At 50.9% G+C, this 13,814-nt stretch overlaps 2 protein-coding genes across 3 annotated transcripts; one reads left to right on the top strand and one right to left on the bottom strand.

Annotated features, from left to right (window-relative positions):
- The first annotated feature begins 1,188 nt into the window (after positions 1-1,188).
- On the top strand, positions 1,189-4,431 carry SLC25A5 (solute carrier family 25 member 5). Its single transcript, XM_056491738.1, has 4 exons — positions 1,189-2,575; positions 2,692-3,178; positions 3,294-3,434; positions 4,036-4,431. Exons 1-4 carry the CDS (start codon positions 2,024-2,026, stop codon positions 4,191-4,193), a joined length of 1,338 nt encoding a protein of 445 aa, XP_056347713.1. The 5' UTR covers positions 1,189-2,023; the 3' UTR covers positions 4,194-4,431.
- STEEP1 (STING1 ER exit protein 1) lies at positions 3,956-13,246 on the bottom strand. 2 transcript variants are annotated; one of them, XM_056491742.1, is made up of 8 exons: positions 13,065-13,242; positions 12,715-12,832; positions 12,539-12,580; positions 12,290-12,428; positions 11,712-11,801; positions 11,494-11,586; positions 10,687-10,756; positions 3,956-3,965 (listed from the first exon to the last, which is right to left on the bottom strand). In XM_056491742.1, exons 1-7 carry the CDS (start codon positions 13,186-13,188, stop codon positions 10,694-10,696), a joined length of 669 nt encoding a protein of 222 aa, XP_056347717.1. In that variant the 5' UTR covers positions 13,189-13,242; the 3' UTR covers positions 3,956-3,965; positions 10,687-10,693. The 2 variants fall into 2 exon arrangements, with proteins under 2 accessions (XP_056347717.1, XP_056347715.1); XM_056491740.1 differs by lacking the exon at positions 3,956-3,965 and having other exon boundaries at positions 9,535-10,756; positions 13,065-13,246.
- Positions 13,247-13,814: the final 568 nt, after the last annotated feature.

The following is a 13,814-nucleotide window of genomic DNA, read 5'->3' as shown; positions in this document are numbered from 1 at the left end:
TGCATTGTTACTGCATATATGTGAATTACTTCACACTTCAAAAAATAATTTTCCTGATGTTCTCTAACTGAAATATTTCCTGGAAAATGCAGTTCTTAAATGTGTTCGATATTTCAGAGCCACAAACTCTGTCATGATGTTTACTTTTAAAGCTCTGGTTTTTCATTAGACCACTTTTTAGTTCCAGTGCACAGACCTAAGTCTACTATGCTGCTCTGATCTTGCACACAGAATAGCACCATGCACACCACCTGTGGTTGATCCATTTGAACCGTGTGCTCCAGGGGCTGCAGACAGGTCCTGTAGGTAGGCACCTCTGCAAGAGCACCAGATTACTGCCAGGGCCACTGCAACAGATGGGCCTCTTTGAGAGCATTTTTTTGGACAACAAAAGATCATCCTGTGTTATGCCTGAGGAACCGTGGTGTTGCTCCAGTTCCTTTGTAGAAGTTCAAGTACTGAACAGCCTCATCCCAGTGCCTTCTGATAAAAAACCCAAACCCCTGTCCATGTGGGAAGCTGGCTGTGCCCCTGGCAGCATGGGAATCACAGCAGCTCACAAAGGTGTGTGCACACTAGCTCCTCGAGCTGCAGCAGCCTGGGCTCAGCACAGCATTTGCTGCTTTACACAGCTCCTCATCTGTGTTTTTGCACCGTTTCACCTGATGAGTGAAAATAAGTAAATCTCAGAAACAGCTTGGTTAGAACATGTCACAGCAGGATGAGGCATTGGTAAATCCCTGCAGGAACAGTAACTGTGGAGAGAAACTTGCAGAAAGATTTGGGGTAACTGTAAGGCCTGCCTTGCACCTAGAACTCACTGTGGATGTATCTTACAGCTGAAGTCTTGCAGTATCTCTCTTAATGGACTCTCTGTGTTCTGCTGCAGTGGTGTTCATACTGATTTTTTTTCTCAGCAAAAAAATGCAAGCATAGATAGCAAAAAGGTAGAGAGCAGATCTGGTGGCTCATGCCACACTGAGATTGTAAGTGCTTTTGGTTCTAATCAACCTGCCTCAGTTTTCCCATGGGCACAGCGCAGGTAATAATACTGAAACTTACTGGACACGTATGGATATGGAGATGTGAATTGTAAGCATGTTGGGGTGGAATGGATTTCTTGCCTTGTCCAAGCATACCTGTATGTTCTTTACTAACACTGTATTTCTAAATAGATTTTAAAGATTGAATGGGTACATACGAATGTCTGATCAGCTCTTCAAACCTTGTAAGAGTCGAGTCAAAAAGTTAACTCTAACTTATTTCTGATGTGCTACTACCACCTTTGTATTGTAGTGCACTCCTATGACCCATCAAGCATTAACCTTTTATCAACCAAGCCTGTCCTTTGTAATAACCAATAGGCATGATAAATCCCCAAAAAGCAGCACTAAAGTATTTAGATGTCACTGAAAGCAAGCCCTTGATTAGTGTATCACTAACATGTGAAATGGTGTATGGCCATCAAGAACCGTTCAATGGCAAGGCTAAACTCTTGGTTAGGTGAAGTTCTACTCCAGTGACGTTTGGATGCCACTGTGTGATGGTGGGGCGGGTGTGCCTGCTAGGATGTGCTGGTCTGAGCATCTCAGCAGGAGGACTCCATACACGACCTGGTCACTCCTGGAGCCCTGTGTGCAGGGTGACAGTGTCCCGAGGGCTCTGTGAGCGCGGGTCTGGGCTACGGCTGAGAGAGATGGGGCCCGTACGTGTCCGTAGATGAGGCAGCCTCGGAGCCCGCCCCGTTCCAGCCTGCGCCGCGGCTGTGCTGTGCCCGGCTGCTCTCGCCGTGGCATTGGGATGGCGCAGAGGGGCCAAGGGTTGTGGTCACGGATGGCCCCGTCACTGCCATGTGGTGTGCCCGAGGTAGGGACAGGCGCTGTGGCCTGACCGGGGCCGTATGCATGTCCCGCCCGCGGTGCTGGTGGGATCCTCCATGCCGTGATGCGCCGTCCCGGGCGCTTTATCCCGGTATCTCCCATTCCGCAGTGCCCATCCCGATGTGCTCCGTCCCGGGAGCTCCATGCCGGAGAACTCCGACCGGGGGAGCTCCATCCCGAGGAGTTCCATCCCGGGAACTCCATGCCGGGGAGCTCCATGCCGGGGAGCTCCGTCCGGGAGAGCTCCATGCCGGACAGCTCCGTCCGGGGGAGCTCCATCTCGGGAGCTCCATGCCGGGGAGCTCCGTCCGGGAGAGCTCCATGCCGGACAGCTCCGTCCCAGGGAGCCCCATGCCGGCTCCCCCATCCCGTCGTCGCGGCCATGTGCCCCCCATCGGTTCCAACGGCGGCCCCGTCCCCCTGCGGCGGCCACGCCCCCTGCCGCAGCCAATGGGCGAGCGGGACGCGCGCCCCGCCCACACGCGCGCCCCAGCCCCTATATTAACGGCCATTGCGGCGCCCCCCTCAGCGCCGCCTCCCGCCTCCTTCGCCCGGCATCGCCTCCCGCTCGCGCCGCTCCCGCCATGACCGATGCGGCCGTGTCCTTCGCCAAGGATTTCCTTGCCGGCGGGGTGGCGGCCGCCATCTCCAAGACCGCCGTCGCCCCCATCGAGAGGGTCAAGCTGCTGCTGCAGGTGAGCGCCGGCGGCCGGGGCCGTCCCAAGGCCGACGCAAGTAGAGGGGGGTGGCGGCGGTGGGCCGGGGGCTCGCGGGGGAGCGGTGCTGATCAGCGGAATCTCGGCCCCTGCAGGTGCAGCACGCCAGCAAGCAGATCTCCGCCGACAAGCAATACAAGGGCATCATCGACTGCGTGGTGCGCATCCCGCGGGAGCAGGGCATCCTCTCCTTCTGGCGTGGCAACCTGGCCAATGTGATCCGGTACTTCCCCACCCAGGCCCTCAACTTCGCCTTCAAGGATAAGTACAAGGAGATCTTCCTGGGCGGCGTGGACAAGCGAACCCAGTTCTGGCGGTACTTCGCCGGTAACCTGGCATCCGGGGGTGCCGCCGGCGCGACCTCCCTCTGCTTCGTCTACCCCCTTGACTTTGCCCGAACCCGCCTGGCAGCGGATGTGGGTAAAGCCGGGGCCGACCGGGAGTTTAGTGGGCTCGGTGACTGCCTGGTCAAAATCTTCCGCTCAGATGGCATTAGGGGCCTGTACCAGGGCTTCAGTGTCTCTGTCCAGGGCATCATCATCTACAGAGCCGCCTACTTTGGCATCTACGACACCGCGAAGGGTAGGTTGACCAGAACGGCACTAAAAGGGAGATGCTGGGCTGTGGCAGGCCTGTAGTGCATTTCGACAGTGCTGGTGGCTTACTTGCCGTTCTCATCAAAGCCTCTCTCCTTCAGGCATGCTTCCAGACCCAAAGAACACCCACATTGTTGTCAGCTGGATGATTGCTCAGACCGTCACTGCTGTCGCTGGTTTGGCCTCCTACCCTTTTGATACAGTTCGTCGTCGCATGATGATGCAGTCTGGCCGTAAAGGAGGTAAGTTTCTACCTCACTGTGTAAGAGTTATTGGGCATCCCTGAATCAGTAGCTGGTGGTGGAGCTGAAGTGAAGGCCGAGTGGCTTGGCTTCCATCAGCCTGTGTAGATATCCTCATCTCTTGTAGGCAGGGGTGTAGGAGGGGCTGTGGAAGCAGATGACAGGAAGGGGCATGAATGGGTTGGCCTGTGTAGCACACCTGTAAGGTGGCATGCACAAGTCAGGTGTATGTCAGTAGGCAGGAACAGCAGAACTCACCCAAGGATGTTTCAAGCCAGTGTCTCTGGGACAAGAAAAGACAGCCTCCATAGCAGGCACAACCTGGCCAGCTGTGTAATAGCTTTTGGGTTTGGAAGTGTTGTTATCAAAGCAAGGAGTTGCTGCCTTTTGCTTGAACTGGTCTTTCCAATGTCTCCCAGGGACAATACAGCAGCAGCCCCATCTCTCCTGGGCAGTATTGTCCTCTGATGTGCTAGTGTTGGAGAAAGCCAAGAAGTGGATGCACTTGAGGCTGTAAAGCTAGCAGATACATGAGGCTGTTTCTGACCTGGATGTTGGGGGTTGTGGGCATCCAGTTCCTAAAGCTGTCTGTCTCCTGCAGCTGACATAATGTACTCCGGCACTCTTGACTGCTGGCGGAAGATTGCCCGGGATGAGGGCCCCAAGGCCTTTTTCAAAGGTGCATTGTCAAATGTACTCCGAGGAATGGGTGGTGCTTTTGTCTTAGTCCTGTATGATGAAATCAAGAAGTATACATAAGTTGTTTCCTGTTGTGAACTGGCATGTTGTTCTATGTAATCTATGACTGTTCATGGACTTGTTTGAAAACCATCTAGTTACTAAACAGTGGCAGCTGATGTTTATACAGGTTGGCATGGGGCAGGGGTGACTGCCTGCCCTGTTTTTATTGAACTATTCCCTCTGATGGGACACATGATGGTTTCTATTTCAGTCACTCCAGCTTAAACAGTACAGAGAAATAAAAATCTGAAACCAATTTTCCTCATCTCATGTTTGTTCTTACAGCAGTTGAAGTATGAGGGGGCTGAGGGTCTCAGCAGTTGTAGAGAAGGAGGATGAGCCATCTCCATCCTGCAAGTCTTGGTACCTGCTAAGTACTGGCAGGTAAACATAATGCAGGCTGCCAAGGAAGCTAGGTAGTGTTTCTTCCCAGGGGAGGCCAGTGGGTGGGCTGGAATGGGGACTGGCAGCTCTGAAGGGCTCACCCAGCTGACCTCCCTGAGACTCCACTAACCAGAGATGATGGACTGAATGTGTGCCACAGTCCTGCCTCTGGCCTGTCTACTCCTTGTGAGCTTGTGAAACCTGATTTTGATGGTGCCAAGTGCCTAAACTCTCTGTAAAGCACAGCACTCCCTATGGCACTGAATGCCTGGTAGACTAGAAGAATGTCTAAGGGAGTGTTTGCTGCTCCCTGGAGGAGCAGAGCTTGGCATCATATTCTCTACCTTAGAAACCGAGCTACCTACTTGGGCATGTAGGTAGCCAGAGGACACAAGTGCAGTTAATTGCTGCTGTTCTGTAGCTTCCCTGGTTGGCCTTGCTCTCACAGAGGGTGCTGTGCTGTGGGGATGCAGCAGCTGAGCAGAGACAGCTTCTGTACCAGCTGTGCTTGCTAGGCAGGAAGGTGTATTCCCAGGCTCATTCCTTACCCCCTGGAAGTTAAGGTTCAAAATTCCCGGTGAAGGGGAAATTCCTTTGTGCTGCTGAGACAATTTGGGGGAAACTGCAAGGGGGAGCAATGTGTGCTTTTACCCAGATATCTCTGTAGGTCTGTGAGTCACCCCAGTGAAGCTGTCTGGTTTCTGCCTGGGGATCTGGAGAGGTGAGTGGATGCTCTGCTGGTCTTCTGCCCTTGAGATCAGCGAGTCTCTTCACTTCCCCCTTTTCCTTTGGTCCTTTCTGGCTGCCCAGGCCTGCTCAAAGCAGTTGATTTCAATCACTGAAACCAATCTCAACCACTGCCCAAGGCAGTTAAACAAGACCTTGTGTTGTGAAGGGTGAGAGTTGTTTTTATTGCTGGAATCTAAGCAGGGCAGCCAGGCAGGAGAGCACCTTCCTGCTGCAGATGGTGTTAGCTTGCCAGGGTCCCTGTGAGTGGTCGTGTGCCTTCCTGATGGGAGACAGTCTTGTGCCTCACAGTTGAGCCAACTGTCCTTGCTGATGATTTTCAGCTGCCCCTGGGCTGGTGCAGTGTGAGATCCCCCACTGTCTGCTGTGGATATGAAATGGGCTGTAAAGGTGAGATGTTAGCAATGCCACAAGCAGTGGGCAGTGCTGGGGGCACTGTGCCATGGGCAGCTTTACCAGAGAGGCCTCTCCTGTTGTACAAGTGCCAGCTTATTAATTAAGGGCTCTCAGCCTCCTGCTGCTAAGCTCACTGGGATTTCAAGGGCTGTTCTGAAATGCTGCTGGTTGCTGAGCATGGGGCATCCTTTCCTGTCTTTTCTCCACAGGGGGTTCATGGCCAGGCCATTGGCACAATAAGGTAAGTGCATCATTTCTTCCTGCACGCAGTGGTGGGTGACTGAGATACTGAGCTGGGCTGTTGTGCCAGGCTGCAAAGGAGCTGAGCTGGAGGATCCCTGAGTCCTTAAGACCTACAGATTGTGCACTGGACTTGGGGTGCAGGCTGGCACTGAGTGAAATGGGTTTTTGCTAAGCTACCTGCCCTGCTGACTGCTTTGGGGATTCAGGAAACAAAGAGTGTGTTTCACAGCTCTTTTTAGCTCTGGCAGGTGGGAGGTGCAGGGCAGAGCCCACAAGGGGTTTTTCCTGCACTCCACTGTTGGGTAGCACAGGCTGGTAGGCCTTCTGGGGTTTTAACCTCCCCCCTCCTGGCAGCTTCCTGGAAGCATCTTTATCTGGGGACCAGGCTGGAGGGGTTCAGCTGATGCTGTTGCCTGCCACAGGCACACACTGTACAGGGATTAAGGGGTTTGTTCTTGTGGGGGAAACTGAGGTGTGAGAAAGATATTGGGGCCAGCCAGTGGCAAGGCAGCAAGCTGAGTGCAGTCCCACCAGCACAGCATTTTGCCCACTGGACTGTGCTGCCCCAAGAATGGTCTGGATCAGGGTGGATTTTCCTTTTAAGTGTGATTCTCCTGTGGGAAGGGCTGAACATCACACATGTCATAATTTCCTCTACAGGAGCTGTGTCCAGCCTGGTGTATCAGCTCCTTTGCTGGTGGGAAGGGATTGGCAAACGCCTGTAATGCAGCTTTTTTCTCAGCCCCTTGCCCAGCAGCCATAAATCCCAGGCTCAGGAGGTGCTGACACAGCACAGCTGCACAGAGGATCGTGTGATGCTTGTCAGTGGCTGGGGCAGGTGGCAATTGGCATGGGATGGTTGGAATGGCTCAGGGTGCACCAGCCTGCCCCAACTGGGCTGCACCTGGCTGTGAGCTGAGTCTTGCAGTGGAGAACATCCCACTCCAAGGACTTGGAGTCTTGGAAAAGACCCACGGAGTGCCAGCTTATCCACTCCATTGTCCCCTTCAGCAATCGTTGGGTCACTCCAGGTTGTGTCTCTGGGAGCCAGCAGTGCCCCTGCCTCTGTGTCCTTGTCACCCTTGGCAGGCATTGCCCCAGCATCTTTCATGTGCTGCCTGCATGACTGGCAGCGTCTGGTGCAGAGGGGTAGGGGAAGAGGCAATGCTTTGTCATGCAGGGTAAAATGAGTTGTTCCCAGTGGGGATTGTTCCTGCCACTGCCCAGCCATGCAAGGTGGCCCTATCAGCTGCCCAAAGCAAATTGGTGGGTTGAACTGTGGGGATGGAGCTGAGCTCACTCAGCCTACAGGGACATCCAGTTCTGCGCAGCCTGGAGCCATCCTGAGCTGCTGAGGGGTAGTGGTTTTGGGAACAATGAGTCCTCAGGGCCTGCCAAGACCCCACACAAAGACTGGCAGCACCTGGGAGGTTCTGGGAATGTCATCCCACCAGTGGTTTGCTGGTTGTTGCTTTCTGATCCTGCTGGGATTGATAGGAGTTACAGCCCAGGCTGCAGGCATGGGGATGGAGTTTTTCTGGCTGACAGCAAAAAAGAGATTGGCCACTTGTGCCTTGAAATCTACTCAAAACCCCAGCATGCTGTGGCCAGCTAGGTTTATAAGGATTCCTCAGCAGGGAGTTACAAGGCTTCCATTCCATCCTTGGCACCCAGCCTTGGAGCCTTTCAAACAAGCCCATAATTTTATACTTTTAAAATGCCTGGATGTGGCAAAGCCCCATGGTCTCTTTAGGATAGCACCAGCAAAAGCTGAGACTGCTTCGATTCAGGCTGATCACTTAGTGCTGTTCCCAAGTTGATCACTGTGATACACGTTGTTATGTGTAGTTTATCAATGTGCATTTACCAATGCAACAGTCTAGGGAGTCAGAGAGAGCCATCTGCACATCAGTCATTGAGCAAAATAGCACAAAGATGGAGCACAAGACGAGCTCTAAAAGGTTGGCCAGAAACTTCCCCTCAGGGAGCAGGCAAGAAGGACTCAGTGCTGCTCCCCAGGCACAGCTGTGATTAACTGGTAGGAGGCTGGATTCACTGTTAACACTTCTTGAGTGTTCAGAAATTGTGTGGGTGCTTTGTACAGATTATGGGGAACCAGGAAGCATTGTTACATCCAGAGCTGTTCTGACATGGTAAATCAGACTAGAGTTTTGTGAAGGAACTTGGAAACTGATCTGGACTAAGTCAAGAAATACAGTAAGGTAAGTCTGGCCATATGTGCCATTACTTTTGTAACAGATTCCCTCCTTCACTTTTATTTCACATTTTGTGATACCTCTGCATCTGGACAAGTTCTTATATACAATATGGTGTTCAGTTGAACAGACAAATCTATCACTTACTTTTGTCTACAGATTTATAAAAACAAATGTTGACTTTTACAGTAACATGAAATCTGACTTTTCTTTGGTCTAAACTCTGCTACAGATTGCCCATTTGCTACCAGGTTATACGAAGCCCTGCAGGAGAGCTGGTTTTATCTGTTATAACAGGTTGTTTCATCAATTGTTTTAACTTGGTGACCCTGCTTCCTGTTTCTATAGTCAGCTAATATATTTTAATTAATATAGATTTAGGAATGAAAAACCTAACCTGATTTACACTGAACTAGCTCCAGTTAAAGTAAGAAATACATAATAATGTATTGGATTAGATCCTCTGTGTTGGAGTTGTTTCAGCCATGGACTGCATAACTAGAGTACATCAAAAGCACCTCAGAAGAAACAAGGTACTCCCCTTTCTGACTGGGTCCATGCACAAGTCCTGAGCCAAACTAAGCACATTTCCAGTGCCAAGAACAACAAACACTGATTGAACATGGACTGGCCTTCCAGAACCTGTGCTGTGCTGAGTTCCAGGTGGCAGTTGAGTACAGTAGGTAACAGCTACTTTGTTAACTTGTGCTGAGCTGGGGCACTCACCAGATTTTCTCTGTGCCTCACCCAACTGCAAAGCTGGTCTATCCCTACCTGGCAGCCCTGACAGCCCATCCACAGCTGAAGCCTTTAGTCACTCCCAGCCTTCACCCTGACAATAAATCACACCATCCCAAAGTTAGCTTGTTGTTCTGGTGTCACCTGAAGCAAGACCACACTTCATCCTTGGACAACTGGAGACTCAGCATCTGCATTCCAGCACCTCTCACGTGGTTCAAAACCTATTTGCAGATGTGAAAGTCTTTTATTCTTGCTTGGGGAAAAAACTGAATTTTTAGAGTGACCTGCAGTTACCCCAGGCTTGGATCGCTCCCAGAGGAACCCTGAGGCCCTCACCTGGCTGGACTGTGCTAGCACACTGGGAAAGGAAAACTTACACGTGACTCCTCCCCTTCCCAAGTACTGCACACCACCAAGGGCCTCTAGTCATAGGCTTCTGCAAACAGGCTTCAGATTAGCAGGTGATGAGCAGGGAAGAAGATCAGCACTGCATGAGTTAATGTGAATACCTGCTAACCAGCCTGGCAATAAATTGTCACAAGATCTACAGACCCATCTCTGCTAGCTCTGGGCCGAGTTCACTCCCTCTTTTACTCCTTGTTTTCCTGAGAAAGAAAGGACAGATCCTTAGGTAAGATCTGAGTTTTCCCAGTCAGGGTTATAAAGCCAGATGGAAAATCTTTATTGATGACAGGAAGTTTTCCATAATATTTGTGGGAGATGGAAGCATCTTGTTCATTGCTTGCATTTTATGATGTGTTTACTTGGTAGAGTAAGAACATCTCAGGAGAGGTATTTTACTTCAAATCTGTAACATGGTATTTAATCCAATGTAGAGCAACAAAGACATGGGCTAGAGAGCACTGTTATTACATCACACAAGAGACACAAAGTACTATTATCCAAACAAGGTACTTTAAAAGCTGGTGTGTAATATTGTCTATCCAGGTCCTTAGTGGTCAGTACATTCCAATCAATTTTTCCTTCACATTTCACAACTCCAAATACTGATATTGTTTTGCCCAATGGGCTATTTCAGATATGCAGCTGTATTCTTTAACGATCACTGGCTGTATCAGTAACTTCCAACCATGTATTTGAACTCATTAGTAGCAGTTTTTATTTACAGTAGTTTAAAACAGACTTGGATTTTATATTCTTGTATGTGTCTGTGCGTAATTCTGTACAACTGCAGCCTTGTGATGTTCAGGGGGAGCTGAGACTGCAGTTCTGCAGCCCAGTCTGTGCTGGCTGCCTCTGGCAGGTCAGGATGAGCAGCAGCACCATGCCCAAGCCTTGCATCCCAGTCATTCCAGACTGTGTTGGAATGGCATGGCTCAGGCTGCTGAACATTTTGGACACATTTAAGATAATAAAATGAACAAAAGACATAGAGCTTACTTTTGTAAGGATTTCTTTGTTGTACGGTCACCCATCGTTCCAGTGTATTCAAGGAAACACTTTTGAAAACTCCAAAATAAAAAGGTATCTAAAGGTGAACTTGGGGAGGCACCCAGCAAAGATTTTCTTGAAAGTAAATATTCTACCTGGAACAGCCTGTTCCTAACACTGGGTCTGTAGAGAACTGCAGTTGGTGCAAAGTCTCCAGTGCCATTGGAGTTAAGACTGGTACCCAGAGTATCACTTATACAGAGGAATACAGAGAGGCTCTCATCCTCCAAGCTGGCTGCAGCACAGTGCAACTCTTGAACGTTGTCTGTTACTTCTGCTTTGTTGACAGAACTGTGACAGCTCGTGGTAGTTTTCTCCTGTCTCCGAATACCCAGCATTTCATTTGAACTGGTTATCAATCAGGGTTCCCTTCATCTTGGCTTTCTTGGCTTCCAACTCAGCCTGAATAGGAAAATTAAGGCAGAATTAAATAACATCTGGATAATTTTCCCTTCAGTGCTCCAATTAAGTTTGCTCTTCTTGTCTGACCAATGCAAACTTTTCAGTCCCAAAACCAGGATAAAGAGTAGCTCAAGTGCTTTGCTGACGTACAAAACAAGGACCATCTTTAAAATCGTAAAAAGCCCAAGACCAGCTGCCTAAGAGACAATTTCATACTTTCTATCCTCAGGTGGAAGCTGCACATTTCCTCCCCGTTTCCATCTACTACCCTCCTGTCACAGGAGGCAAGATCAGTTGTGATGTTCTTGCCATTTATTCTTTGACTGCCCCTTCAGCAGCAGCTGAGCTGCACAGCTGCTTCACAGGAGCCTTGCTGTGCCCTGATGCCTCATGGCAGTGACCTGCTCTGCCAAGCAGGCAGGAGAGCACAGGCTGGCAAAGATTTCTCCTGATTTCTCCTTCCCTTGTTCCTCATCCAACAGGTCATAGAAAGCCTCCCTGCAAGTACTCTGCTGGCTGCTCTTCAGTTAGCTCTCTAGGCAATGGCATGCAATTTTAAGTTCAGTGTGACTAAAACATCTCTATGAAACTTGTAAAGGAAATCTCATCCTCACAAAGCTGCAAGTTGCCTGTGACTATACCAGGACCTCTCTATCCTTAGTCTTATCTGCAAGACAGGTTGTGTACAAAGCCAACACATCTCAGAGCTTTGTGTTCAGCACCAAAGAAAAACTCACCAACTCTTGTAGCCTTTTCTTGCTCATCCCTTTACGTTCCAGCTGTTTCTCAATCACTTTTGCATTCTGTGCATACGAGTCTGCAATCTCCCTCTGAAATACACACATCACTTTGCAACAGCAAACTCCAAAGTAACAACATCTCATCCAAGCAGTGAGACCATTGCTGGCTCTGCCCAGCTCATATGTGGCTGCCATTAAGAACATCCAAAACTCACCGCTTCAATCTCCTCCTCCTCTTCATCAATTGTGGACACTGTGACAGAACTGAACTTGCCCATGTCTTTGGTCCGTTTGGTCATCATCACCTGGGTGAAAAACAGTAATATTTTGTTAAACCTTGGCAACAGTTGTGCCAGTAGGGATTGCTTCCTCCTTCCAAAGCTTTTAAGACTTCTTATGCAAGCCATCAAGATTACCTGAACTCTGTGGGTGGCAAAGGGGAGTTATGCTCACCAGAATCAAGCTCACTGATATATAATAGATGAGCCAGACTTTGAGAATCGCTGTGCAGACTACCAACCTGACCACTTTAAAACTGGAAACTTTCTATTAACTGAGCCAAAACATGAGGTACAGTCTAGATTTGAGAGTTTATTTCGCTCTCCTTTAGTGATAGGATTCTAGGCTGCAGTGATCTCTGTCAAGGAAAACTTAAGGGAGACATGGACAAGACACCAAACCGAGTTACTGTTCAGAGGTCCTTTTTTTTTTATCTCCCCTCTGCCCTCACTATTATGTTATACACAGCACCTTTAGAAAAGCAAAGATATCCTTCTTCTGTAAAGCCAATCACCTTTTTAGGAGGTTCTTGTTTCTGAGTATATATGTTTGTTTTCCCAAAACCCTGGCCAAATTTGACCACAGCACCATCGACAATGAACGTCACAGGAGCATTTTTCTGTTGGTGTTGATAAAAAAGCAGCAGTCCACACCTGGAAACAGAAATATGCATAGCTGAGAGTAAATCCAGATTCTGGATTCCTATGGTTTCCTCATAAAAAGATCCTAAAAGTCACTCAAAAAACGAAAAAAGGTCGCTCACTTGCCACACTTCTTCCTGAACTGCCGCTCTATGCCTTCGGGTCTGGGGGAGAGAGGCAGCGCTTGAGCAGAGCGCAGGGACACAGGGTCTCCGTGCCGGGCTGGCGGCTCCCAGCCGGGCGAGGAGGGCAGCCCCTTGCCCGGGCCTGGCGCTCAGAGGGACGGGGGATGCAGAACCTGCGCAGGAAGACGCTCTCCTCCTCCTCGGCGTTGCAGAACTTGTGGGCGTGCTTGGCCGCGTCCATCACGCGGGCGCGGTCCCGCGGCCGCATCGGCAGCTTCTCCAGCTGGCAATCTGCGGGGAGCGGCGGGGCTGGGCTGGCGGCGGGGCCGGACGGGCACCCGTGCCGGGAACCCGCAATCGCACCCTCACTGCACATCCCGCATCCCGAACCCACACCCATATCCCACATCCCGCACTGCACCCGCACCCCGCCGCCGCCTCCCCGCGGCCTGCCGCTCCCTCCCCGGGCCGCGGCCTGCCCTTCCCTCCCCGGGCCGCGGCCCGCCCCCGGCCCCCGGCTCACCGAGCACCAGCACCATCTGCCCGCACAGGCAGTAGTAAACGTGCAGCGGCTTCTCCCCATCGTCGTACTCCTCGCGGTCGCGGGTGTCGGAGCACACGACGGACCGCGACACCACCTTGGGCATGGCGGCGGCGGCGGGCTCGAGCCGCCCGGCCCGGCCCCGCGGTCCGGCCCCGCCCGCCGGGGCGGTGCCGCGGGGAGCGCAGGGCCCGGCGGCCGCGGAGCTCCCGTGCCGCTAAAGGCCGGGCAGCGGACAAGGCTCTTCGTGACAAACACCCCGAGCTCACACGGTTCTTACTGCGCAGGCTGGTACGGCGGGAAGGGTCCGGAGCGGAAGATCTGCAGTGCGGCCGTTCGCGGTACGGCTGTGATAACAATGATAACTTTCTTTCTCTGGGTTTTCTCCTGTGTCTCTTTCTTCAGCCACCTTCCCACACAGCTGAATTATATGAAATTACAAGTGAGGATAAACTCAAGAGCCCAGCCACACTGTTTTACACGACAGCGGAGAGATTCTATGTCCAAAACCTGTTAAATAAACGTAGAAAATAGATTATTTTTCCCTTGAAAAACACTCTCTATGGAAGCAGAAAATGCACTGTAGCAGGCTATGCTGGTTTTGACAGCGATGGAGTTAGTTTTCTTCACAATAGCTGGTATGGCGCTGTAGTTTGGATTTGTGCTGGAAGCAGTGCTGATAACTCAGAGACGTTTTTGTTACTGCTAAGCAGGGTTTACTCTGAGCCAAGG

The sequence above is a fragment of the Oenanthe melanoleuca genome, chromosome 4A (assembly GCF_029582105.1).
Source record: "Oenanthe melanoleuca isolate GR-GAL-2019-014 chromosome 4A, OMel1.0, whole genome shotgun sequence".
In the NCBI taxonomy this organism is placed as follows: domain Eukaryota; kingdom Metazoa; phylum Chordata; class Aves; order Passeriformes; family Muscicapidae; genus Oenanthe; species Oenanthe melanoleuca.
Note: the sequence above shows the minus strand (reverse complement) of the source record. Positions and strands in the feature narration are given on the sequence as shown.